At 38.5% G+C, this 27,399-nt stretch overlaps 1 protein-coding gene across 1 annotated transcript in view; it reads right to left on the bottom strand.

Annotated features, from left to right (window-relative positions):
- Window positions 1-27,399, bottom strand: part of LOC126094939 (THO complex subunit 2) — a 313,848-nt gene that overhangs the window by 206,270 nt on the left and 80,179 nt on the right. Inside the window, 2 exon segments of the mRNA XM_049909587.1 lie at window positions 11,926-12,098; window positions 23,668-23,814. Coding sequence (XP_049765544.1) covers window positions 11,926-12,098; window positions 23,668-23,814 — 320 coding nt within the window.

The following is a 27,399-nucleotide window of genomic DNA, read 5'->3' as shown; positions in this document are numbered from 1 at the left end:
AAACTAAGGATGCCCTTTGCACAAGAAATGCTTCTGACTTTTAAGGAGTTTAAAGCTGCTCATCTGTCCAGTTTACCTGGATGACAATTCTTTTTTGGGGTTGTGTTAGTGACATTAATCTAAATTTTAAATTGGAAAACTGCAGTTGCGCGCAGTCAGAAATGCAGTATCTAAGCCATATAATTTCAGCAGATGGTGTAAGACTACGCTGAAGGTTAATGGACACAGGGAAAGATTTTCCAGCACTGAGAAAAGCTAAAGAATTGCAACTGTTACTTGGTTTAGCAAATAATTATCAACATTTCATGGAGAACTATTGAGCACCCAAGGAACTTCTCACAAAATTAATAAAGATGGAAACACCTTCTGTGTGGTCAAAGACTGTGAGAAGGCCATTTTAAAATTGAAAGAAATTCTTAGAATTTCACCTGTATAGGTTAACTGGATTTTAAGCAACCTTTTATTTTGTATGAGATGGTAGTGACTCTGCTGCAGGCTGTGTATTGAGTCCAATACAAGATGGTGAAGAAAAACAACTTGGTTACACATCGTGTCAGCTGAATCAAGCTCAGTAAAATTTAAGTAGTACAGACAAAGGACTTCTGGCACTTGTTACTTTCTGTGTTACATACATGGATGAGATTTATGATAACTACTGATCATGCTGCCTTGCAATGGTGGTGGTTGTTATGGTCTTCAGCCTAAAGACTGGTTTGATGCAGCTCTCCATGCTACTCTATCCTCTGCAAGCTTCTTCATCTCTGAGTGACTACTGCAACCTACATCCTTCTGAATCTACTTCATCTATTCATTCCTTGGTCTCCCTCTATGATTTTTACCCTCCACGCTTCCCTCCAATACTAAATTGGTGATCCCTTGATGCCTCAGAACATGTACTACCAACCGATCCCTTCTTCTAGTCAAGTTGTGCCACAAATTCCTCTTCTCCCCAAATCCATTCAGTACCTCCTCATTAGTTACATGATCTACCCATCTAATCTTCAGCATTCTTCTGTAGCACCACATTTCGAAAGCTTCTATTCTCTTCTTGTCCAAACTATTTATCGTCCATGTTTCACTTCCATACATGGCTACACTCCATACGAATGCTTTCAGGAAGGACTTCCTAACACTTAAATCTATACTTGATGTTAACAAATTTCTCTTCTTCCGAAATGCTTTCCTTGCCATTTCCAGTCTACATTTTATATCCTCTCTACTTTGACCATGTTTTGCTTTTGTTGATTTTCATCTTATATACTCCTTTCAAGACACTGTCCATGACGTTCAATTGTTCTTCCAGGTTCTTTGCTGTCTCTGATAGAATTACAATGTCATCAGCAAACCTCAAAAGTTTTAATTTCTTCTCCATGGATTTTAATTCCTACTCCAAAATTTTCTTTTGTTTCCTTCACTGCTTGCTCAATATACAGATTGAATAACATTGGGGATCACTCTCTTCCCAACCACTGCTTCCCTTTCATGCCCTTTGACTTGTGTAACTGCTATCTGGTTTCTGTACAAATTGTGAATGGCCTTTTGCTCCATATATTTGACTCGTCACCTTCAGAATTTGAAATAGAATATTCCAGTCCACATTGTCAAAAGCTTTTTCTGAGTCTACAAATGTTAGAAAAGAAGGTTTGCCTTTCCTTAATCTCTCTTCTAATATAAGTCGTAGGGTCAGTATTGCCTCATGGGGACCAACATTTGTACGGAATCCAAACTGATCTGCCCCACGGTCGGCTTCTACCAGTTTTTCCATTCGTCTGTTCAAAATTAATATCTTTATTTTGCAGCCGTGACTTATTGAGCTGATAGTTCAGTAATGTTCACACCTGTCAACACCTGCTTTCTTTGGGATTGTAATTATTATATTCTTTTTGAAGTATGAGGGTATTTTACCTGTCACACACATCTTCTCACCAGATGGTAGAGTTTTGTCATGGTTGACTCTCTCAAGGCTATCAGTAGTAGTAATGGAATGCTGTCTACTCCTGTGGCCTTGTTTTGACTTAGATCTTTCAGTTCTCTGTCAAATTCTTCACACAGTATTATATCTCCCATTGCATCTTCATCTACGTCCTATTTCCATAATATTACCCTCAAGTACATCACCCTTGTATAGACCCTCTACATACTCCTTCCACCGTTCTGCTTTCCCTTCTTTGCTTAGAACCGGTTTTCCACATGAGCTCTTGATATTCATACAGGTAGTTCTCTTTTCTCCACAGGTATTAATGGTTATTCAATTTAAAAGAGCCCAATGGCACTCTAGTTAGGTGGACCTGAAAACTTGGTGACTGTGTCTACATAGTCAAACACATTTGACATATTAAATTGGAATGTAGACACTTTGAGTAGAAAAAGTAAGAATCCGCAAGTGAGATGACAGGCTTATTGAGGAATTAAAAAGGGCACAAGAATTCAATGCTGAGTGTAGGAAATCATCTACCTCACTGGATTTTATTACAAGAGATGAAGTTTTATAGGCAACAACACTTGTCGGAGAACGGATTGTGGTTCCAATGACTATCTACAAGCGCACACTGCAACAATGCCACAACAGCATACAGGCATGTCGCACTGGGAAAGCACCACATAAATGCACAATGTAGGTCAGTACTGGTGGCCACAATGAAAAGAAGATGTAGAGAATGCATTCAAAATTGTCTACCTCATACTGGGAGAGCAAAAGGACAAAGATCAAATGCACCTCTTCCAACTTTATCTCAGGCAGCAGCACATTTTGAAATTATAGTCCTCAATATAGTGGGACCATTTTGCATAACGGCTAAAAATAACATATGTATGTTTCACCTTATCACTGACCATTTCTTCCACTAACTTTTAATGAGGCTGACTGTAAACATGACCACTAAGAAAGTTGTGAAAACGTTCATGGCTCATTTAGTACTACCAGTTGGGAGTCCAGATGCCATTATAACTGACCAAGAGACAAACTTTATGTCTAATCTATGGTACAGGTCTGTTGACTGAAGAATTGTACCATTTCACCCTAAGAGTAATGGTAGTGTTGAACATGTGCAAAAAATGTTGTCAAAATGTTGTTTTACATGAACAGTTCATGCTCATACTACGGTCGCCCATGGCCATATGTGATTTTATTGTACATCATCACGGTAGATAAGACCACAGGTTTGACTGCCTATAAGGTCTTTATTTCATAATTGCCAAATGCATTCCCCTTCTGAGATTGAGGTGTTGTCACCTGGAATAAGTTGCAACAAAATGAACAACTTACCAAAAGACTAAAATTTATTTGGAAGAGAGTTCAGCAGAACAAAGCAGCTGTGACAAGGAGGCAACAGCTCCACAGTTGAAAGAATGCAGCGATGCCATTATATCAAGTAGGAAATGATGTGATGTTACAACAAACTGCTGTCAAAATGGACAGAAATAAGATATTTCTGTGGCTCTGTGATGGACCATTCCAGGTACTACATTTCACACTACCTGCCAATGTCAAATTACAACTCCCAGAACAGAAGAATACTTAACCAAGTGTAAGGGTAGTGATATACCATGTTCTGTAGTGGATCCACCCAAGCTCATAAATAACCATTGGCATAAATATCAATGTGTAGTAAAACTTTTACACAGCAATGTCTTACAGGTGAGTTATAGTGTCAGTATTTTTCTGTCAGTCTATCATTTGGTCATTTTGATGATTCTGTTGTGTATTTTCGCTTCATCAGGCCCCTGATTAGCTTGAAATTTTACTTAGGTTTGCATATGTGTAGGGTGTCATGTTCATTGATATTCAATGGGACGATCAATCTATATAACCCCACACCTCAAGGATGGTGTCACATTTTCATACGGTTAATACTATCCTCTTCTGTCTTTCCTCACAATAAAACGTAATTTTTACAAATACTATTTCTCCTGAGTGAATTGAGGGTCATTGTTTTCTGTGAAGTTGCCTCTTGTACTTTTAAACGATGTTACATTTATTAACACCGCAGCCCTGGAGAGAACTTAACCAGTATGCCCTTTTCAGCCTGGTTTTCCTCTTTTACAAGGAATCTGCAGAAAAAAAGATTCTGATCTCTGACAGACCGAACTGCCTATTGTTCAACTGCTGCTGAATAAGCACAAGCCTGTATCACACCACATGTCCTGTCTCCTAATACACATTTACTATGAAATTACGCTCCTTCACTTACACATGATCAATACCATTCAATTTCTTCTGTAGACTGTTTCTCCTTGGAACTATGAAGTTCTGCAGTGACTCTTAGGAGAGAGGTTTTTGTTTCTTCTTTTAGGTATGTTTCCATGTCAATTGTTACTTATTTCTTTGTATTGTTTTTACACTGTATTGTATGAATTCTGATCAACTGTTCTGAGACACAGAACTCTTTTTCCATTACAGACATGTTTCTCAGGTGCAAATTTTTATTATTATTATTTTTTTTAAAATAAGTAATCTTGCCTATACGGCACATTATCTACCTTGCAACATCCACTTTACAAATGCTTAAGCTTCCTTAGTATCAATCAGGCAGACCGTGGACCTGCACTTCATTCAGCTCTGGATGACAGTCTAGAATGTGGGTAGTTGCCTATAGTGGACATCTACACCTTGCCTAAGGAAGATGGCACCTTGGAAGTCTTTGACCTAGATCCCGAAGGGTGATACAAAAATTAAGTGTTTGTACAAGTTTCTTTGATTTCCAGTGAGCTATTTGTCACATCAATTTTCGGCGCTCACCTGAATCTTTCTATGTCCACGAGTTTTGTTTCTGTTGTACTGTCACAAACTCAGAACCTTTCTTGGGGTTCTTCAAGGCTAATATTTGTCGTATCATCAATTTTTATTGATTCTTTGTTGTCGTCACAACAGTTCTTAAAAAAACTCCATTGCCTGTGCAGCAAATGAGAATACTACGAAATTGATTCCTGAAGCACTTTGACTGTTACCCAATCAGCCTTGTCTGCTCTCCATTTATTTTATGTCCCAATGATAAGGTTTTATTTCCGTATGTTCAAATTTATTGCAACTTCTGTATTTTACATGAATTAAATGCACTGATTTTTACCTCTGTTTGATTTTCATGTAATATTTTGCTTGACCCAACAAAATTCCTAATATTATTTTATAAGTTTATGGAAGAGGTTGACAGTAGTGTTTAAGTAGGAAGTCGCGTGACATAATGACACTTGCTGTTTTACAGGACTAACTAGTGTTAAGCCTGGTCACCGCAGGGTCCACACAAATTCGTTTATCTACTGCATGTGAAATGATACAAGATTGTTGTCGTCACTTGCCTTGGCTTTTACTTAGCTGCTTTTGGAATTCCCCTCAATGGCAGAAGTGCTATCTGAGTATATTTCTTATGTTATATTCACACAGCATTTTAGTGAAATAATCGAGGTAGTTTATTTGTCACAAATTTACAACAAGAGAAGACACCTTGTATACTTGATCCAACATTTAGTCTTGCATTCATGAGAGTCAGAAATTTAGATACCTCTGAATAGCGGTAGGGTGAGGAGACAGATGGACTCCGGAGAGAAGTGCTCGAATGGGCCAAAGGGTTTGAGGACAGACTGGAGATCCTGCTGGATTTCTGGAATAGGGTCACTGTGGCAGGGTTTGTAGATGATGAATCTGACAGCTGGCAGAGTCCTTCTGCCCAGTAATCCTTACAATTCAAAAGAACAGGGGCGGAGCCTTTGCAGGAGGTACGAATATAAGATCGAGATCAGTTAGGTTGGTTTGAATGTTGAGGGATTTGGGCAATGGTTATGAGGAAGGTTCAAGCTTAAGAAATTCTGGAAATTTAATAGGGGTGATTTGGGGCAGAGGTGGTGGATCACAACTGGATGGAGGAGTGAACTGAGTCAGGCAGAGTTCAACACTGGTCTCTGGTTGAGTGTGATTTGTAGAGTTGGTAGTGAGAAAGTATTTCCACTAGAGGGACCGGGAGAAGGAGAGAAGATCCTTAACAAGCCCTGCATGGCTGAATCTGGGAATGGAACAAAAGATGGTGCCTTTGGAAAGGACTGATACTTCTCCGGGGATAAGGCTTTTGGTGGAACGGTTCATGACTGTGTTTCAGGTCTGTTCGGGTTCTGGATTCTGTATGGTGGTGAGAGTGAGTTTTTGAGGATAAGGTAAATGTCGTAGGTCTGCGAGGCAGGGTTTGTCAGCTACGATGGGATGTGGGGGAGCTTTGGAGATTGTTGTAGAGATGGTGGATAGTGGTAGTCCAAAGTGGGAGTAGGAAGTGTGTACGGGGTTGAAACTTTTTTGATGTGGTGTTGTGAATGTTGCTCTAGTTCCTGGAGGGAAAAAGTTTCACTGTGTGATTTGGGATCGCATAGCAGGAGAATTTTGTAAGTGTATATGAGATATTGCAAGGACGTTTGGGCCTGATTGATATGGTTTTGCACGAGTATGTTGGTGAGGGTTAAGGGTTGGCACAATCTGAACAAATGAAGGTCACTGTGGAAGGAAAGGTTGCAGCCAGAGATGGGCAATTTGATGGTAAGGAAATTTGGGGTGATTCCTTCAGCAAAGCAACAACGCAGGAACAGTATGTGAGAGAGGGTTTTGGCTAGGGATATGGAAATTTTTCTGATGGAAGGAGCAAGGATCCATGGTGGTGGGAAAAACACACAAAAATATGTAAGTAACACCGAAATATGTCCAAAAAGTGGGCAAATTATGAAAAGGATGAAACAGATGAAGTAAGAGGAAACAAGATAAAATGTGATGGAATAGGCCAATAGCAAAAGGCAAAACCCAACTGAAATTGGCACGTAAGCACAATGAGATCAAAATAAATAAATAAACAATTTTTTAATGTGTTTTGCAGGTCTGTGGGTGGATAAATGTGAAGAAGGAGGACGGCAGATGTGAAAAGATTAGATGAATTTAGTAGATGCGAACTGGAAAAGCGAGGAGGGCGAGGAGGAGGAGGAGTGGGTGGTGGGGAGGGGTTGGTAGGACGAGATACAAGACATCGGAAATAACATGGGAAAATAAGCAAAAATAGTAACGAAAAAGTAGAAAGCAATATTATAGGCAGGGTGTATACGTGGACAAAGGTAAAAAATTCTCAAATTTTTCCTGGATACCCCATTAAAAAATACACTTTTTCCTGGATAAAAATACTGGGTTGTTTTGGAAATCAGCCTTATTTATCTGGGTAAATATAAAAATAAACTAATCGTGTTTGCATAAGGCTGATTTCCAAAACAACCCAGTTTTTAAATCACAAACATGGAAGAATGAAAAGAAGAGCTTCAAACCTGAATAAAATGGGTGAAAATACACTTTTTCCGTGTTTTGTGACAGTAGAGTTTCCCTCAGAACTGTAAAGCTTATCAATCCTTTGAATGGTTAACGTTTTATAAAACCAGCGTAGAACTTTCCAGCACTTTAGGGGGGGGGGGGGGGGGGGGGCACAAAAAAAGTTTGCGAAAGATCTTTCATGTGCAGCAACATACATATGCTGTATATTTTCGTATTAGGAAAGTATAAATTCGAATTCCATCAAACACAGCATGTTAGTTTCCAAATCCTTGCTTCGTACCTTTTTGAATATTTCAACAAAACTATGACCTCCTCTTCATATGATATATCTCCTCCCTTCCAGCTTTATAACATGTATTAACTGCATTACTGTGAAGTTAACTCAAGATTACCCTTAACTTATTCTTCACTTGTAAATACCCGTATCTTGTCTGAATTGTGGACTGGATGGATATAGGCTTCACACTTTTCCTATTCCCAGCAAATACACTTGCAAGTACAAAGCCTGGTAAACAAAGGACTATCCTACTGTCAGCCATGATCGACAGACACATGCTGCTGGAAAATTACAGGACTGCTAGTATAGCTCATACTATATTTGTATCAATTTAACTATACACATAACACCGCCCTTTACAAAATCTGTGTATTACTAGCAGAAATTAAACAAGCCCTGTGTTCCCACCTGCTAGTCAAAATAACAAAACTTTGGTCTACCACATAAGAACCAGCTGGTTATATGCTGTTCCACATGACACTCTGGTTTCACATCCACATCACAATCAGAGTTTCGCTCTGCACACATATACTAAGCAATGCTAAATAACAGTCGAGTTCCATTCAAAGCAACCCATTGTGATATCCTCAGATTTTGTTTTCAGTTCCCCATACAACTGAAAGAGACTTTCATTGCCACTACTGAACCATTGCTTTCATTTATTCTTGAATGTGAGTTCTCTCTGAGCACGCTCCCTGACTTGCCAGTTCTACCAGGCACTCACACCGAATTTCTCCAGCTCTTGAATCACTTGATGGCACAAAGACACAGCAAATAACATTACACTGAGCTGCCACCTATATTGTGGCATTTCACAAGCATGTTATATTAGTTAACATAACTGTTCCTTCAGTGACTTCTGTCCTTTTTGTTATTCTGATACAGAGCGTAACTTTATACTTCCAAACGCAAGTTATGGAGTTGAACATCTTCGGCTTCTCCAGTTGATCACCTGTTTTTTCTGAGATTCAGTGGACTGCACTGAGGTGAAAACTGATACTTCGAAAGACTTAATCAAGTAGTTGATTTGGTTCCCACCATACATTAACATATTTTTGGTTTTGCAACTGTTCTTTAATAAATTAAATACAATTATAACGCTATAATTCTCGTATCATCCACATGTTTCAGTAGCTTGTACTCCTTAAAACTGTCTCTGACATGAGTTTCTGCCACCCTTGTTAACACCACATCACCACCATTCTGCGGCACCAACTGCAGTCACCACACAGTAACGTGATAATTATAATCACAGTTCAAGATATGAATTGTTAAATGAAAGTAAAATTTATTACCCCCATGCTCTAAGCCCCACTGAGATTGTTGAATTCACCTGTGTTGGATCGTTACACGGAGAGGTGTCGGATCGACAGTATGACCCCAGCCTCCAAACATGAGAAATTTTTATTATTTAAATTTTATGGAAAGGCCACTTTCATCCAAAGCCTTTTCACCAATACAAACACAACCAACTGTTTCATGTCAGAATGAGACTGAACTGTCATCAGCAAAGTGACCCTGCCACCGAATCAATGTCATAAGAGTCACCTGGCTTGTGAGCCAAAGAAACCTCTGGACAGTCTCCACAAAACGAAGCTCTCTTCTGTCTTGAGTTACTGCCCAGAGCAGGCACTAAGTTTCTTAGTCTTTGTTACTTTTCCACTTTCCTCCTCCTCTGAGATAAGTCTGGGGATACTGAAGTTACCTTATCACCCCCCCCCCACCCAATAAAATTAAAGGGTTACATGAGTATGGTGTTTACAAGTGCAAATCATTTATAAATCCTGTCAAGACACCTGCCCATCAAATAGATGTACACGCCCCTCCAGTCCAGACAATAATGCACTTATGGGCAAAACTTAAGGATGAAATTTAACTTCTGCATGCTGTGTCAGTAAAAAGTAACAACAGCTCAATGAAATTTGGACCATATGTAGAAAGAACCATTATAGTATAGTGCAGAGGGTAAATGAAATAACTACTCAGTGAGACAAGCAGAAATAACACTTTTATTCAAAGACAATAATTACACTGAAGTCACTGCAATTCTGTATGATCCCGTGGATGTCAGGAGATGGTGCCTAATAGGATGTCTGCTCACCATGGACAACAATGCTTTGCAATGTGCTCCCATGCTGGCCACAAGATTTTTAAGGAGCTCTTGTGGTAAGGCATTCCATTCTTCAACTAGCGCGGTTTCAACTGCTGGATGGTTGTTAGAGCAGGTGGACGTGCTGCAATACATCTCCCCAATGCACCCCACACATGCTCGATAAGATTTAAGTCGGGAGAACAAGCAGGCCAGTCCATTCGCCAAATGTTCCCTTGTTTGGAGAGCTCCCATACTTGCTGTGTTTGATGCAGTCGTGCATTGTCTTTCATCAAAATGAAGTCAGGGCTGTATGCGCCCCTGAAAACGTGCACTTGGGGTAGGAGTACAGAAAAACAACCAGAGAGTGTACCATATTCAAAAATTTGGAGGTCAGTACGCCCATGCAACATTATGCCTACGCAAATCGTAACACTAGGACCATCAAAACGATCACGCTTGACAATCTTCTTGGGGTGCATTTTGTGTTATCACTTCTTGCCATTTGAGGGTACATCCAGAATCACAATTCACACTAATCATAACGTGTAGGCTTTCACGGCCGGCGTCTTCATTAGTTCAAACTTCCGGGCTGAGAGGCCGTGGTCAAAGAAGAAGGGGATGAAGAAGTTTCACAGATTGACCATGGTCTCTCAGTCTGGAAGTTTTAACTAGTGACTATTCAGACTTTATCTGCTTTCATCCAAGAAGAATAGGCAACCCCACTCCACGTTGGTCCAGTCTCCCTGCTCTTGGCACCATTAAAAACGGTGCTGCCAATGTGCTGGTGTCAAGAGAACACAATGTACTGATCATCAGGCAAAGCCATCACCCCAATGCAGTTGCTGTGCTAGTGTGGTACGTGAGATTGAGTGCCCTGCATTTCTGTTAAATGTGGTTACAATTGCATCTACTGTTTCATGTGGGTCCCTTCTAGCCTGTTGTACAATGTAGGAGTCATCTTCTGTTGTAGTTGACTGCAGCTAGCCATCTCTTATCCTTCCTGTAGCAGTGCCTGTGGTTTGGGGCTCCCAATGTTATGAAACAATGCTGTGAGCAATATCGGTCTCCTGGGCTACACTTGTCGCACTTTGTCCTCCTTCCAGTTTCCTGGTGATTCTTCCACTTGTGAAGTCATCAAAATATTGTCTCCAGGCCATTTTGTAATGAAGAATACAATCACAGAGAAAAGTAACTGCTCACTGATTGACACACACTGTCATTCCCCATTCCTTCAACTGCTTCATGTTGAGGGGCCAACCCCATTTGGCAGTATACACTGATATTCACGAATGTGTGCTCATGAAGTTTGGATATCTAAGGAATGAAATAGAAATATTGGTGCCTTGTCTTATACATGTTTGAGTGGCCCTTGGTGTTATTCATGAGACTGGCCTGAAGATTACACCATTGGAACGTCAAAACTGGTTGCCTAACAAACAATATCAACATGATGGCTGTTGGTTCTGTATTATTACATTTCAACAAACACTCTGATGTTAAAAAATCACTCCAGGAGAGAGATGCCGATCTCTACAAATTCCTTATCGAAAAACTGAGAAAGAAAAAATAATAAAATGAAGTATTATTTAAGAGAGGGCAGCTATTGCATGGTTTCACTGTTCTATGAACATACGGAAAACAAGGGCAAGAGAGAATGCGTGTCTTCAAGATGGAATGGTTATGGCAGTAACTTGGCATGTAAAGTACCTTTGCGGGAGCACTGTATACGCTCCATTAATCATCTGTCTAAGTCGGAGCAGTGGGCCATCCCAAATGTAAACACCAGATGAAATAACAGCAAATGCATTCTGTGTAAAACAAATGAATTAACCTCTGTGTGTGTGTGTGTGTGTGTGTGTGTGTGTGTGTGTGTGTGTTTTGTTAGCTCTGAGGAGGAGCATTGTCTGAAAGCATGGCAATCGTTGGATCTTATTTATGTGGCAGTCCACCACTCAACGTAACTATCAGATGAACAGTTAATTTTAGGCCTTCCGCTGATTCCGTAAAAAATTAAACCCACAAATGTACCAAATAATTTCAGTGTTTCACTTGGTGTCACGCTGCTTACAATTTAGATTCAATACTGGCTGAATATTTTATGGAATTCTACTATACTCCTTCACACAATATAAGGAAACCTTCAAGAGACATTTAACAAAAAATTAGTGTACTGTATTATATACCAGATGAGTGGATTCACTACGTTGTTGCAAAATAAAACAAGCTGCTTCCATAGTAGTCTAAACGTGCAGCGTAAAGAATACTCACATACGATAAACTGGTTCTATGAGAACATGTATGAGCTGACACAGAGCCCGCGCAACAGGTGGTTGATCCATTGCACAATGTTCTGGAAGTTTTCGTGTTAACTGCTCTGCGTGAGTCCAGTCACCGACAGTCAATAATGCCTCACAAAGACCAAACTTCTGGTTTGCTGCATACTACAAAAATTGAAATAATTCAATGAGTTTCACTGAATACATAATATTTCTATACATAGAATATTGTGGATATCAAAGGTAAGCTATGTGGATGATAGGAAAAAATTAAAATGTAAGTTTTAGCAGCCTATCAAAAAAAAAAATTGTCACACTAAAAAACATGGAAGTTTCTGTAAAAAAAAATCCATGTTTTCTGCTATCTCTAAGTGTAGTCAAAGCATTGTAATCAATATAAATGTGAGATGTCTGCAAATGCGGAATTTCAATGAAATTTACAGACGGTCATAAAAGTCCACAAAATAAAAGACACTGCTTGTGGTAGATGTCTTTGTAAGCAAAGGGTGGTTTGTAATGTAAATTAACAGCAGTAAAATATTTTTAGTAATGTTTTTCCATTCTTAAATATAACTACAGCGCCCACACACACTCACACACACACACACACACACACACACACGAGCAGACACAAACGGGAAATCATTCTAGTGCTGATAAGGATTGGTGAAGAGGAAATCCATCGACGTAAGTGACCTTCACAACGGACAGAACGAAATGGCTCAACACCCTGGAATGACTACCTCGGATATGGGGAAGCTGGCTGGCTGTTCACGTGATACTGCCTTGATCAATGGAAAGCAACTGAAGGGTAAAGAATCCATAAGTACGTGACAATGTGTGGATGCCCCCACCTCAACACGTCCTGTGGAGGTTGCAGGCTTGTCCATTCTGCAAATAATCTTGCCAGATCTGATGGCGGAGCAGAATGGTGCTGCAGCCACAAGTATTTCAGAGCACACCATTCAGTGTACACTCGTGAGCTCCATAGCACACAACCCCCATGTGTTCCCATATTGACCAACAACATCAATTACGGTTACAGCTAGCATAGGATCATCAAGATTTGAATAAGGATCAACGCCAGCTTCACGATCACGTCCGGCTATGCTGTCGCAGCTAGGCAAACAGCTGTTCAAAACGAGCACTGTGCCGTGCACACAGAGTTGTGGGGGCAGTAAGATGATGCAGGGGACATCTATCTGGACCTCCAATGAAGCACTGTGTCGTAGGCACTGCGGATTATGTGAACATTATTGCTGACCCACTGTATCCACTCATCCTTCACATCTTTCCTGATGGCGATGGGACATTCCAGCAACATAACTGGCAGTGTCACAAGGACAAAATAATGGAACAGAGGTTTGAGAAGCATGATAGTGAATTCATGTTCATGTCTTGGCCATCAATTTCACTTGATGGAACACATCTGGAACACTACTGGGCACCAGCTTCACGACCACATAGCACCGGCACGTATTTCAGGGTCGAGCGAGACCTGTGTACAGACGTCTGGCCACATACCCCCAGAAACCAACCGAGGACTTGCCGTATCCATCCCACACAGAATCGCTGCTGAATTCTTTCCAAAGGTGGATCAACACTTTATTATGAAGCTCTCATAATGTTTTGACTGATCAGTGCCTGGTGGCTGGTAACAAGAAGTTTGTTGTCACTGTGATATTCAGTCTGCAGATTGTTATGATACAGCCCTCCACAATAATCTAATCCGTGCATGCTTCTTCATTTCTGAATAATACTGCTACCTACATCAGGCAAAATACCCTCAGACTTCTAGAAGAATATAATAATTCGAATCCCAAAGAAAGCAGTGTTGACAGATGTGAAAATTACTGAAATATCAGTTTAATAAGTCACAGCTTCAAAATACAAACGCGAATTCTTTACAGATGAATGGAAAAACTGGTAGAAGCCGACCTCAGGGAAGATCAGTTTGGATTCCGTAGAAATGTTGGAACACGTGAGGCAATACTGACCTTATGACTTATTTTAGAAGAAAGCTTAAGGAAAGGCAAACCTACATTTCTAGCATTTGTAGACTTAGAGAAAGCTTTTGACAATGTTGACTGGAATACTCTCTTTCAAATTCTGAAGGTGGCAGGGGTAAAATACAGGGAGCGAAAGGCTATTTACAATTTGTACAGAAACCAGATGGCAGCTATAAGAGTCGAGGGGCGTGAAAGGGGAGCAGTGGTTGGGAAGGGAGTGAGACAGGGTTGTAGCCTATCCCCGATGTTATTCAATCTGTATATTGAGCAAGCAGTAAAGGAAACAAAAGAAAAATTTGGAGTAGGTATTAAAATCCATGGAGAAGAAATAAAAACTTTGAGGTTCGCCGATGACGTTGTAATTCTGTCACAGACAGCAAAGGACTTCGAAGAGCAGTTGAACGGAATAGACAGTGTCTTGAAAGGAGGATATAAGGTGAACATCAACAACAGTAAAACGAGGATAATGGAATGTAGTCGAATGAAGTCGGGTGATGCTGAGGGAATTAGATTAGGAAATGAGACACTTACAGTAGTAAAGGAGTTTTGCTATTTGGGGAGCAAAAAAACTGATGATGGTTGAAGTAGAGAGGATATAAAATGTAGACTGGCAATGGCAAGGAAAGCGTTTCTGAAGAAGAGAAATTTGTTAACATCGAATACAGATTTAAGTGTCAGGAAGTCGTTTTGAAAGTATTTGTATGGAGTGTAGCCATGTATAGAAGTGAAATGTGGACGATAATTAGTCTAGAGAAGAAGAGAATAGAAGCATTCGAAATGTGGTGCTACAGAAGAATGCAGAAGATTATATGGGTAGCTCACATAACTAATGACGAGGTATTTAATAGAATTGAGGTGAAGAGAAATTGGTGGCACAACTTGACTAGAAGAAGGGATTGGTTGGCAGGACATGTTCTGAGGCATCAAGGGATCACCAATTTAGTATTGGAGGGCAGCGTGGAGGGTAAAAATCATAGAGGGAGACCAAGAGATGAATACACTGAACAGATTCAGAAGGATGTAGGCTGCAGTACGTACTGGGGGATGAAGAAGCTTGCACAGGATAGAGTAGCATGGAGAGCTGCATCAAACCAGTCTCAGAACTGAAGACCACAACAACAACAACATCCTCTCTACTTTGGACACAGTTATTTTGCTGTCCAAACAGCAGAACTGATCTACTACAGTGAAACTTCTATATAACGTTTTTCAAGGGACCACAAATTCTGAACACTATATAGGGGAAAACACTATAAAGAGGAATGCTTCTAAATAATAATTATAGGACATTACTGAAGATAGGGATACCACTAATCAGCTTGGACAAATGGTGCCATAGATGACATTTTAAATTTTCACAATACCGTAATATGATATTCATTGCAAATGATCAATGTATTAAATGATTAGTTTTCTGTAATTAAAACATGGGAACTGGTTGGTGGATGGGTGAAAGTAAATGGATCAGTTTGTGCTGTAGAAAGTTATAACAGATTCTTAAGATATGAAATCATTGTCCAAAGCTGACAGGTGGTATCCCATTCTTCAGTTGACCCAATTACAGAATATGAGCCAAATTTTGTTTATGATATACTGCACATATTACACAAAAACACAGTAAGTGATACAGATTAAAAAAGAATTAGTTACAAAAAAATTACTTTAATAATTAAATTATGAAATGGAACTTAAATTTGCAGAAAACTCTAGGAACCTATGCAATCTGAAAATCACATAACTATGATTTTTTAAAATATTCAAGCAAGCATGTTTGTTTTCTATTTCTCCTTGACTGTATGGCAATTATTTATTGCTCGTTCTGTCCTCAAGTCTATGGGCCATCATATCTCCTGAATGTTTCAAAGGCTTCAGCTGCCTTAGTATATGAGGGCACAGGGTCATCTTTCTTGTCACTGTCACTTTCACTACCAATATTATTCTCCAAGCTTCTCTCTGCAGTCACTTCCTCAATACTTTGTACTCCTGTGGTTGCCACGTTGTCATCCACAGCCACAAAGTCCTCAAAAGTGACAGAAACCCTGCCTATTAATTCCTGAAACTCTTGCAAATCACTTGCAACATCTTCCACAGGAGCTGCCATCTCATTCTCACAGAATCCGCTTTTGTGAAACAGTTTTTAATAGTTTCAGCACTGACTTCCCTCCACGAGTACATAATTAAATTCATTGCCTGTAAAATATTCAGCTTCAGTTGTGAGCTCTGCTGACTTCCCAGTTTTCTTTGGTCCATCAAATTCAAGGCCTTTTATACAAGGGCTATATTTAACCTTAAGGGGTGTATTATTCCCAAGTCCAAAGGTTGCAGGTGGCCGGTGCAGTTGGGTGGCAGGAAAATTACTTTCACGTTTCTCGGAAAGGATACGTCTGGTGGATGTGGCGCACATCTATAAAACAGCAGCACTTTTCTTGCAGCAGTCCCAATTTTGAGGTCAAATTCTCTGAGAAAATGTAAAAATATATCACTCGTCATCCACGCCTTGGCATTGTTTGTATATTTGCACGGAAACGTGGAAATGTTTTTGAAGCACCTCAGATTTTTTGGCTTCCTGATAACCAAAGGTTTCAGTTTTCCACTGCCATCGGCGTTGTACACAACAAGACGGTAAGACGTTTCTTGCTCTTCTTACCGCCATGGCAATTTTCCCCACGAAAAGTAAATGTCCTATCCAGCATTAAATTGAAAAACATGCCGGTTTCGTCAGTGTTATAAATGTCACACAGTTTGTAGCCGTGTATCAGATTAGGGTGAGTCTGCATCCACTCAGTTACAGTTGGTTCGTCCACACTTTTACTTTCTCCTCATTTCGCTTTGTATACAACACCATGATGCTGTCAAAATTTATCAATCCATCCATTGGACGCCTTAAAATTTTCCATTCCTAACTGCAGTGATATTTGAAGCACCTTCTCCTTCACAATAGTGCAGTTTATAGGAATGTTTGCATCGCGTGCTTGCTGAAATCAAATTAATAAAACTTCCTCCATTTCGTCGTAAGTCGATGGTTTCACATGCATACGTTTCGAACTTCCATAATTCTCAAACCCTTCCATTATCGACGATCTGTTTTTCATAATAGTGTTGAGTGTTAAGGGGGGCCAGTTCAAATTGCTTCGCTAGCTCCACATGACTCACACCAGGAGATATCTCCACTTTTCTAATAACAGAAAACTTCTCTTCCAGAGAAAATGTTCTTCCACTTTTTGCTCATGTCCAAGTTATATTGAAGACACACTCTCACTAGACACACAAACTGTTTGCTGCTCAGCTCACACAACATGCTATGAATACAAAGCATCGACTGAAATGGCATCAAAAAGATCACAAGCAGAATGTGTGTCACATGTCATGTGACCGGATTCTGCCACTGACATATGAAACACGCTGAGCGCGATCTTTCTGAGCCGGTGCAAATTGTGAACCCACAGAACGGAAAACTATGTGTTTACATCCAGTCACTTAAACGTTATAAAGAGGTAAATAATTGACCAGGGTTCCAAAAATATGAGTGTTACATGGAGGAAATTGTAATATAGAGGAAACTCAGTAAAGAGGAAAATTTAACATTGTTTACATGGGCTTTTAGTCGGGAACAAAAAAAAGGGATGTAATACAGAGGAAAACATTATATGGAGGAACGTTATAAAGAGGTTTCACTGTACTTTTAGTGTCTCAATTCCTAACCTGATTCCCCCAGCATCACCGATTTAATTCGAAGGCACTACACTACGCTCGATTCACTTCTGTCGACGTTCGATATTTTCCCCCTAGTTACACGTGCTTAGACAGCTTTGCATTTTCCTGGATTTCGAGTCTCATTTTTCAGGTGCGGCTTAGATTCGAGTAAATACCGTATATATATAACCCTGTTACACATCTCTTAAACCAAGTATTGTCTATTATTCAATTACATTTTGTGCAAAATTTTACCAGGCAGCTTTCTGTTTCATTCCTTTCCTCTAATCCATGTTCTCGTATTATGTTTCCATCTCTCCCTTTTTCTACTACCAAATTCCACTCATTTATCACAATTAAATTTTCAACTCCTTTAATTATCTGAATACTTTTCTTTATCTCGTCATCATACATTCTGTCAATCGCTTCATCATCTAAAGACAGGGTGTATAAGCAGACAAGGAAACAAAAGTTCTGGATTTTTCCCAGATTTCCCAGTTAAAAATACCCTTTTTGCTGAGTGAAGAGACACATTTTCCCAGGTGAAAATAGATATTTTCCTGGGTGAAAATGCACTCCAACACTTTAGGAAACAAAATCCGGCAAAAAAAAAGAAAAGGGGGGGGGGGGGGGGAAGCTCTTTGATGCACATCCACATAGCAAATTTTTCTTGGAAACAAAATCCGGCAAAAAAAAAGAAAAAGGGGGGGGGGTGCTCTTTGATGCACATCCACATAGCAAATTTTTATTTTACAGAGGTATAGATACGAATTCCACCAATTCCATCAAACACAGCATGTTAGTTTCTGAAATCAAGAGTGTGATGTGCTTCTGTCAGCCAATCTTCGTTCCTGCCACATCATTATCTCACCAGCAAATAATAGCAGACATTCAGAGCATAGGACACATGATATTATCAGCCAATAGCAACATCACTGTTAAGCAATGTGAACACAAAAATAGGAAAATTTTATGGTTTAAAATAATATACATTTAGTATAGTGCAATTTTTTTTTTTTTTTAAGTTGCTGGTTCTCAAAGTATTAAGTTCCGAACGAGAATCAAATGCTTTGTGATTTAAGAAATTCATCCCACATTCTCACACATAACATAATTCCTTTTATGTAAAAGGAAATTTACTTTAAAAGTAATGCTTCTCAAACCACCACTTGCAATATTTTCCCATGACCAGTCAGAAATAGATTCATTAGAGCAGGTGTCAGAGAGTGCCGAAGACAGGCGTTACTGTGCATGCACAGCTACAATGTAGAAAGCCCATGGTTGGTGTTTGCTCTGCTGATACACTTTTCGCGGCATTTCTGTTCGGAATTTCGTGTGTACAGGGGCGTCATGTGATCACGTGCAGCAGTGCTGCGTGCTGTTCTGAGGGAAAAAAGGAGTTATTGCCTTTTAGGGCACTGTTTTATCGTATCCTGTCCAGATAAAGGATGCAAAATTAGAAAGCAGACCCTGACACAATATTCATTTCAAAACTAGACTCTACGTCTCAAAGTACCCTAATAATTTGCTATGTGCTGACTTTAACATAGATTTCTTTTTTATTCATACTCTGCAGTACTGTTATGTAGCATTTCCAATCACGGATACATCCACATAGCACTGCAAAAAGCTAATAAGAAGGAATACAAATTTCTTGCAAATAAAAAAAATCAAATCAAATCAAATAAAACAGTTGTTTGTATACATCAGAACTAAGAGCAGTAAACTCTTCATGATTTCTTCAAACTGTATAAAAATTACCAAGGTTAACTGTGAAGTCAAGAAACAATATAATTGGCAGTCTACATTCTACTCCAGGAGTAAATATAAAAATTAGAATACACTTACACATTAGCTTTCGCCCACAGCCTTTGTCCGAGAAAGAAAAAGAAACATACACATCTTTATTCACACAAGCAAGCACACCTCACATACACGTGACTACCATCTCCAGATGCTCAGACCAGAATGCAACTACCGGTATTATGTGGGAGGGCAGCAGCAATGCATTCTGGTCTGACCAGCCCGGAATTACGACCATGTGTGCGCTAGGTGTGCTTGCTTGCGTGTTCCTTTTTCTTTTCCTCACGAAGGCTGCGGCCAAAAGCTAATGCCTACGTTTACTTGTGCCTGTCGACAATTAACATGTCATCTTTATGGTAAGTACCAATCTATCTCTTGCTTACATTGTTGACAAGCCTAATTTTGAAATGTGTATCATATAAGCATGCCACAGCCCATCACCTGACAGTGAGAAAATTAAATGAGAAATTAACATAAAGTAACTGAAAACTTAATAGTCTACAAAACAAGCAGATTTGAATGAAAGCACATCCAAATATTTCCGTAAAATTTCCCAGTTATTTAAACAACTTGATAGCGTCTGAGGTTTTCTGTGATTTTATCAGTAACAATTCTGGTTAAAGTTAACTGGCCGATTGGAAACTCCCATGCTGCAGTTGTGTATAAATGAACAAGCGCGATAAATTTCACATTAATGGGAAGTTGGCTGGAAGTTAGATAGGCTCATCTTCTCGTGAATGAAAGTTATCATCACTGGGTATCAATGTTACTTTAGATCACACACTGTATGTCATTTTGTTTGTCTATCTGAACTATTTCTTTTGGGTTTTGTGCAGTGATCAAAGTAGTTGTACTGTACCTGACAACATCACAGATATAGCAAAGAAACATCTTTGCCCACAGTGCTTCAAGGAATATCAATGACGGAAACATCCATTGGCCAACAATGTCAACAACACTGATGTTATTTGTAATGGCATTCGTTTTATTACTTAAAAGTTAAGACACAGTCCAAGTTAAGAGTCACTGTACATTAAGAGAAGAATAAATTGTATATAGTTGTTAGACTACTCCTTTAATAGAGCTGAAAATTAACAAATAACTAAGGCATATTCATTGGGAGTTTCAGCGGCTTTTCTTAGTTACAGAAGTGTTTGACAGTCGTGGACTTGCACAATGAATTACATTACTCTGAATAGCTTCGATAAAAATAAGTAGAAAATGTCAAATTTACATTTCTTTACTAAATACTCACCAATCTTCTACCGTTATAGCCCATATTAAAGCTGATATAAAGCCATGAACATCTAATCGGTGTTCAAAACCACTTACAAAGAATTTAAAATTAGCAAAATTGCAGTCTTCCACGGACCTACATGGCTCCATACGGCACTATTCAGTTTCATTTTTAAGTGGAATTAGACAGCTTTTACCTGTGCTATTATCTTTTCCTTCTTTTATCAGACTAATTGTCTCACTGTTATGAAATGAAAAACAATAGCATGACCAGTGGCATTATCTTTTCTTTCTTTTATCAGAATACTTATCTCATTTTTACAAAATGCAAATTAATAGAATTACCAATATTGATTTGCTCATTTGAACATTTTGTTTACTGAAAGCCTTAAAAGGGTAAGCCACATAAAGCATAAACTATGCTGCAGATAACTTCAAAGAGCTAGGAAGAGAGCCAATAAGATCTCCTAGTGAGGATTAAAGAAACCAACTAGTATAGATATCAATATCCAGTCCAGACATTCACACCATAAAACTGTTATACTTTCCATATGGTAATGGTACAGATGGTTTGCTTCAAGAGGAACAAATATGGAATCACTGCTGTTCAACTCACATTACAGACAGTGTGATGAACAAATCACAAGACTTACCATCTAGCTCAGTGACAATACCGGCACATGGTTCCTACTAGCAATTGGACAGCATGTGAACTAGTTTTGTCAATATGAAGCTGTGATATTTTAGACTTAAAGACTTTGACAACAGCTTTGCTGAGATTTAGTACTATTCCCTTGTCTCCTTAAACTTTTTGGTCCTGATACACTATGGAATCATGGGTACGATTATTAGAAACCCTGCTGCAATGTATAAGTTTCTAGGAGTTAGATATACCGGTTCAACGGATAGTGGACTGAGACGATTCAATAATGACCTCAGTTTACGTGACACACTGAACCACTACTCTGCCAGCACCTTACTACAACAATTTAGTCAAACAGACAATAGTATGTACCTTGAAAACCCAACTGCTTTTTTTACTTTTTTATGTAGGGGCAATAAATTGTAGAACTTCAGGAACTGAAAACAGTTGAGTAGATTTGGAAGAGGAGTGAAACAATATCAAAGTGGATATAGCAGTGCTATCAAAGCTGCTACAAACAGCATTACAAACACTGAAGCAATCTCAGCATGATAGCACTGGAGAAATTTTTGCATTAACTGGAGCTACTCAACGTGACTTTTCTGTGATAATGGGAAAAAAATATGGATTTATCTAAGACTATGTTATGTATTTTTCCTTTGTTTCAAAAGTAGTCTTTAATCAAGTGCAGTCATTACTGTGCAAGTGTTGTTAGGCTGCAGTCACAGTGGCTCCAATATTGGTGGATTCTGTCGACAACCGACATTGGCCAGAGATGACTGATCTTTTCAAGTCAGTATTCCACCATGTGCATGGTCACACTATAGCCGATCTTATCTCCCAAACATACAAATTTCAGATGACAACCTGTGAAATTCAAATCAGTTTCTTTTCTTTCGTCAAATCGACCAACGTTCTCGCACATAAAATATGGAGCTTGAGAAACTGATACACTTAGTCCAGGTAAGAGTGAGTTTGTGGCATCCTGAGGATGAAAATATCATAATGGAGATATAGTTCGAAATCTATGGACAGAAATTACAGGCCTATTCAAATCTTCAAATAGGTAACATGTTAATTGGAAATTTTAAGCGTAGATTATAACCTTTAAAAAAAAAAAAAAAGTTCCGAGTGAAAAGGGTGACGTATCTTACATGATAATAGCTACTGTACTGTATCTTTTTGTAGTAGAGTGTCATTACTTGTCTACAAATTAACATTACTTCTTATTGGCATTTTAGGCCAGTAGGGTAGTAATTCTGTTAATATGAAGTGGTATGTCAATGTGGTGTATAGTGTGTATTTCCACTTTTAAGTGCTTTAAGTTTTCAGAATATATTGTGCTACACTTTATGCTTGTCTTTCACTCATGTGCTAAATGACAGTAATTGAAAGTTAACTGACTTACGTCTGGACAACTTTAAATAAATACAGCGAAACAGAGTGTTTATTAAGTTGCTTTTCAAGGTGATCACGAATTTTCTTGAGTATGTTACAGAATGTTTCGCCCGTCATGTCATATACTCTTAAAACTTGTCTGGTTATTCTGATAACTGAGGACAGAGTGTATAGTACTCATCACGTTCTTTACAAGACAGGAAAGCTCATTTACATGCATTCAGCATATCTTTAATAGTAGAAGCCGCTATGCAGCACTTGTATGCAAGTACAGAGGTGCCTTGGTGTCCACCACACACTACGAGGTTAAAATATAATCTACTTCATAAATAGGATACATTCTAACCTAACCTCCCTGACCGTGCCTGATGAAGGGGATTTGACGCACTATGATCACCCTGTCAGCTAATGTTATCGGGTGACCTCTGGCTATGCTGCCTGATGACGGCTGTTGGCGCCACTGTGCAGCCTTAGAAAGGTTGAACGAGAAACTTTGCTAAAAGACAGCACAGCTGTGCAAGGCAACTATAACAATGCAACTGTCGACTCAACTCTATAAACTCGCAATTTTTATGCCAAAAATCAGATGACTGTTTTCCATCAGTCATCTTTCTTCCCAAAACTTGCTACATGCAATCTATTTCAAAAAATAAAATCAGTACTGATAGAACGCCTTTTTCAACACCATCAATAACATAAAGGAGAATGTCACAGGCAGTAAAAGACATTGTAAAAGAAGCTTACAATGCTTGGAGAAGTGTGTGGGTAGAGGAGGGAAGTGCTTTGAAGGAGACGGACTAAACAACTGTAGTATGAATGAAAATGTTATTTAAAAAGAACTTTTACCTTTTTAACAGTTGTAATATGTACAGTCAGTAGCTTTAATATATACAAAACACACTCACATGTCTATTCTGAAACACAAACAATATCATAATTTAGTTTTACAAACCTTTTCCCGAGCACTCTCCTTCTCTTCCACGGGCTCTTCTTTCTCTTTATCCTTTGTTGAAATTATATTCAGTTTCCTGACATATTCTACAGCTTCCTTCATTTCCTTGTCCCATTCTTTGTAAATAACTTTATCATCTGGAGTGAGCTGCAAAATAATGACAAATTCAACAACAAATTATCTGACATTCATGTATCAGATTTATCCCACATGCTATTATCATGATGGTCAACATCAACAATCTATATGCAGTCACAATTGGCGATAAAATTTAAGATGAAGTAAAGAATGCCAATGTGACAATGCTCAAAAGTTACTAATACAATATTGTCATTACAGTATAATAATTTATAATTGTATGCATGGAATTTCAAAACGACATGTACAATATAATTAAATTAGTATGTAAGTAAGTAAGGAAGAAGCTAATACCACTTTAAAAAATGACATATGAATAAAAGTACAAAGTTTTTAATGTGAAGGCAGTGATATTTGAATCCCAGAGAGAGAGAGAGAGAGAGAGAGAGAGAGAGATTTGTTCTGGTTTTAAACAGCAGGCATACAGAACTCTTAAACAAGAAACCAGAGGTGATCCATGTCGAGACAGAAACATCATGCTGTCTCTATCTTGACCACAACCACACGAGAACACTTTCATTCAGCCCTTTAAAAATATTATACCTTTTCTTCTCTAAAAATTTACCCTCCCCTACATGAAGGTACCTTTAAACTGTAATTCTGATATTCATTCACTTTATTATCTATTGTGGTTCAACTTTTACAGAAAATCTAATTTAAAGTAATACACACTAGTATATAAATCGCAAAAATAAACAATCTTTCAGAGTTCATATGGGTTAAATGAGTTTTCTTATTTTTGCATTGTTTTGCCAAGAACTGAAATTTATTTTTCCAACCTTATTCTCTTGTGCAAATCAGATACAACTGCACAGGTTAACTGTTACAAAATGTTAGTAAATAAAATGCACAATATGAACAGAAATCTGATTTTTCTGAATCAAGCCCAATGGCCATGTTCAAACACGTCCTCAGTACCTGGTGATTGGCAGAGAATGACAAGTTAACTTTTTCACAGCAGTCAATGGGTTAACATAAAATATTTTCAGCAGTCAATGGGCTGACATAAAATATTTAACACATTAAGTCATTTGTAAAGAAATCAGACAACTGAAGCTGTTATGTACATGCTGATTCCATTCTAGGGTTGCTAGAAGTTTCCCAAAGTAAAATTCCCTGACAATTCCTAATTTTCGGAGACATTTTTAGCATTTTTCCCTGACAGATTTTGAGATCTGAAGGGTTGGTAAACAGTTAAATTGGCAGAATAGCATAAGGAATTCTGTATTTCTGAACATGTTTTTAATTCAACTTTTGAATGAATGAAAAACTATTGTCTCCTTTACTGAATTTAAATGCCATTTTTTGTTGTAGGATTTTTGTGTTGACTCAAGCTTTGAATTAACAGTTAGTTTTTGGTCTTTCTCCCATACAAGATTTATGAACTACGTAAATTTCCAGTATATTAAAAGAATTACTACTCACCATATCACGGAGATGTTAAATAATAGACAGGCACAACAAAAAGACTGCTAAACAAGTAAGCCTCAGTGGCCAGAGACGATGGTCACATGTGTGAGAATTGTGCTCGCATGAATGCGTATGTTGTCTAATTTAGAAGAAGGCCTTTTGGCTGAAAGATAAATTATTCAGAAGTCGTTTTGTTGTGCCTTTCTGCAAGTCAACATCTGCAATATACGGTGAGTAGCAATCTACCCTCTTCATATCCAGGATTTTCCATTTTTTACTTCAAAGATAAAGTTTACTACTAAATACTGAACCATACTTTCTAATAAAATTAAAATTCTAGTTTTAATCTATAACTGTATGAATATAAATTATGATGCAGATGTGAAATGCCTTATTGTTAAATGAAATAAATTACACACATTAACAGTTAATGTTGAATCTACAGAAATAAAAAGTTTTTCATTTTCTACTTATTTCGCATTTTGTACCAAATTTTAATTTATTCTGGATGATTACATTATCCTGCAATTAGTTATTCAAAGTAAAAAGATATACTTTTATTAAAATACATGTTCAGTATTTCTTAACACCATCTCAATTTGACAATACTCTTTGTAGGAGAAAAAAAAAAAAAAAAAAAAAATTCTAGTAGCAAGAACCGAACCAATGACATTGGCAAATTCAAGGCTTTGCTATGCATTCAGAAACCAGTGATCCTTTAATATTGTACAAATGTTTTATAGTCTACAGTGCTCAGAAATCTTGAGAATTTCATCATATTGATTTAAGAACTTGAAGTCTGCACACTGACTTTCAACTCTTATAAGTATTAAGAAAATTGAAAAGGGACAGCCTGTAAAGTCCACTTGCTGTTTTCATCTGAGGCCTGCAGGTGCTTCATATCAGAGAGAGAGAGAACACAGAGTGAGTCTCCTATATTTGCCGTCAGTGTAGGGTGGAAGTAATCTTTCTGTTGGAATTTTAAGATACAAAGTCTGTTCAAAAAATTCCAGAACATTCGTAATTTTGCGCCAATGATGTGATGGAGCGAAATGCGGTTGGCATCGCTGCACGCGCCTGAGTTTAATGTGCAACTGCTGGAAGTTTCATTGTTATGTGTCTGTTAGTTATTGTTCAGTGCTGTATTGAGTAGAACATTATGTCACACAGTTTGCGAATTTGGAGATGGCAGTGTTAGAGGAGCAATGTTTCTGCATTAAATTTTGCTTGAAACTCAAGAAAACTTTTACAGAGATACACCAAATGATGCAGGAAGTCTACAGTGATGAGTACCAAAAAAGCCATACTTAGTGTTACGAATGGTTCACATGGTTTAAAAAAAGCTAGTTGGAAGTTAAAGATGACCCTCATTCAGGACGCCCTTCGACATCTACTGAAGACGCTCATGTCTGGAATGTCAACAAAATTGTGCGTGCCAATCAAAGACTGACTGTCCGAGAGATTACAGAAAAATGTAACATTTCAGTTGAATCATGTCATGAAGTCCTAACACAGCATCTTGGAATGCATCCTGTTGCCAGCAATTTTGTCACAAGGCTCATGAGTCACACCAGAAAGACCTTTGCCTCGTTATGTGTGAAGAGCTTTTGGAACGCGCAAATGAGAACGAGATGTTCCTTAAGAGAATCAAACTGGTGATGAGACATGGGTCTACGGTTATGATGCTGAAAGCAAAGATCAATCTTCACAGTAGGTCGGGAAAGGTCCCATGTCATAGCCACGCTTATAGTTTTCTTTGACTTTGAAGGATTAGTTCATCATGAATCCTTGCCATAAGGACAAACTGTTACTCAATGGTACTATTGGAATGTGTTGCAGTGCCTGAAAGAAAATGTGAGGATGGAACCGCCTGAAATGTAGCAACACAGTTTATGACTCTTGCATCATTACAATGCACCCGTACACTCATTCGTATTGGTCCACAACTACTGTGCAAAAGGCAAAATCACTGTGCTGCCTTATCCTCCCTACTCTCCACATCTGGTGCTTGCAGACTCTTTTTTTTAAATTCCCAAAGTTGAAAACCCCATTGAAAGGACAAAGACTAGCAACGATACATGAGATAAAAGAAAATTCACAGTCGGAGCTTCATGCAATCCAGCAATAGGCATACCAAACCTGCTACCGGGAGTGGAAACAGCTTTGGGAGTGGTGTATCAATTG

Source organism: Schistocerca cancellata, chromosome 8 (genome assembly GCF_023864275.1).
Source record: "Schistocerca cancellata isolate TAMUIC-IGC-003103 chromosome 8, iqSchCanc2.1, whole genome shotgun sequence".
Lineage (NCBI taxonomy): Eukaryota > Metazoa > Arthropoda > Insecta > Orthoptera > Acrididae > Schistocerca > Schistocerca cancellata.
The sequence above is the reverse complement of the archived record's forward strand: the minus strand, read 5'-3'. Positions and strand labels throughout refer to the sequence as shown.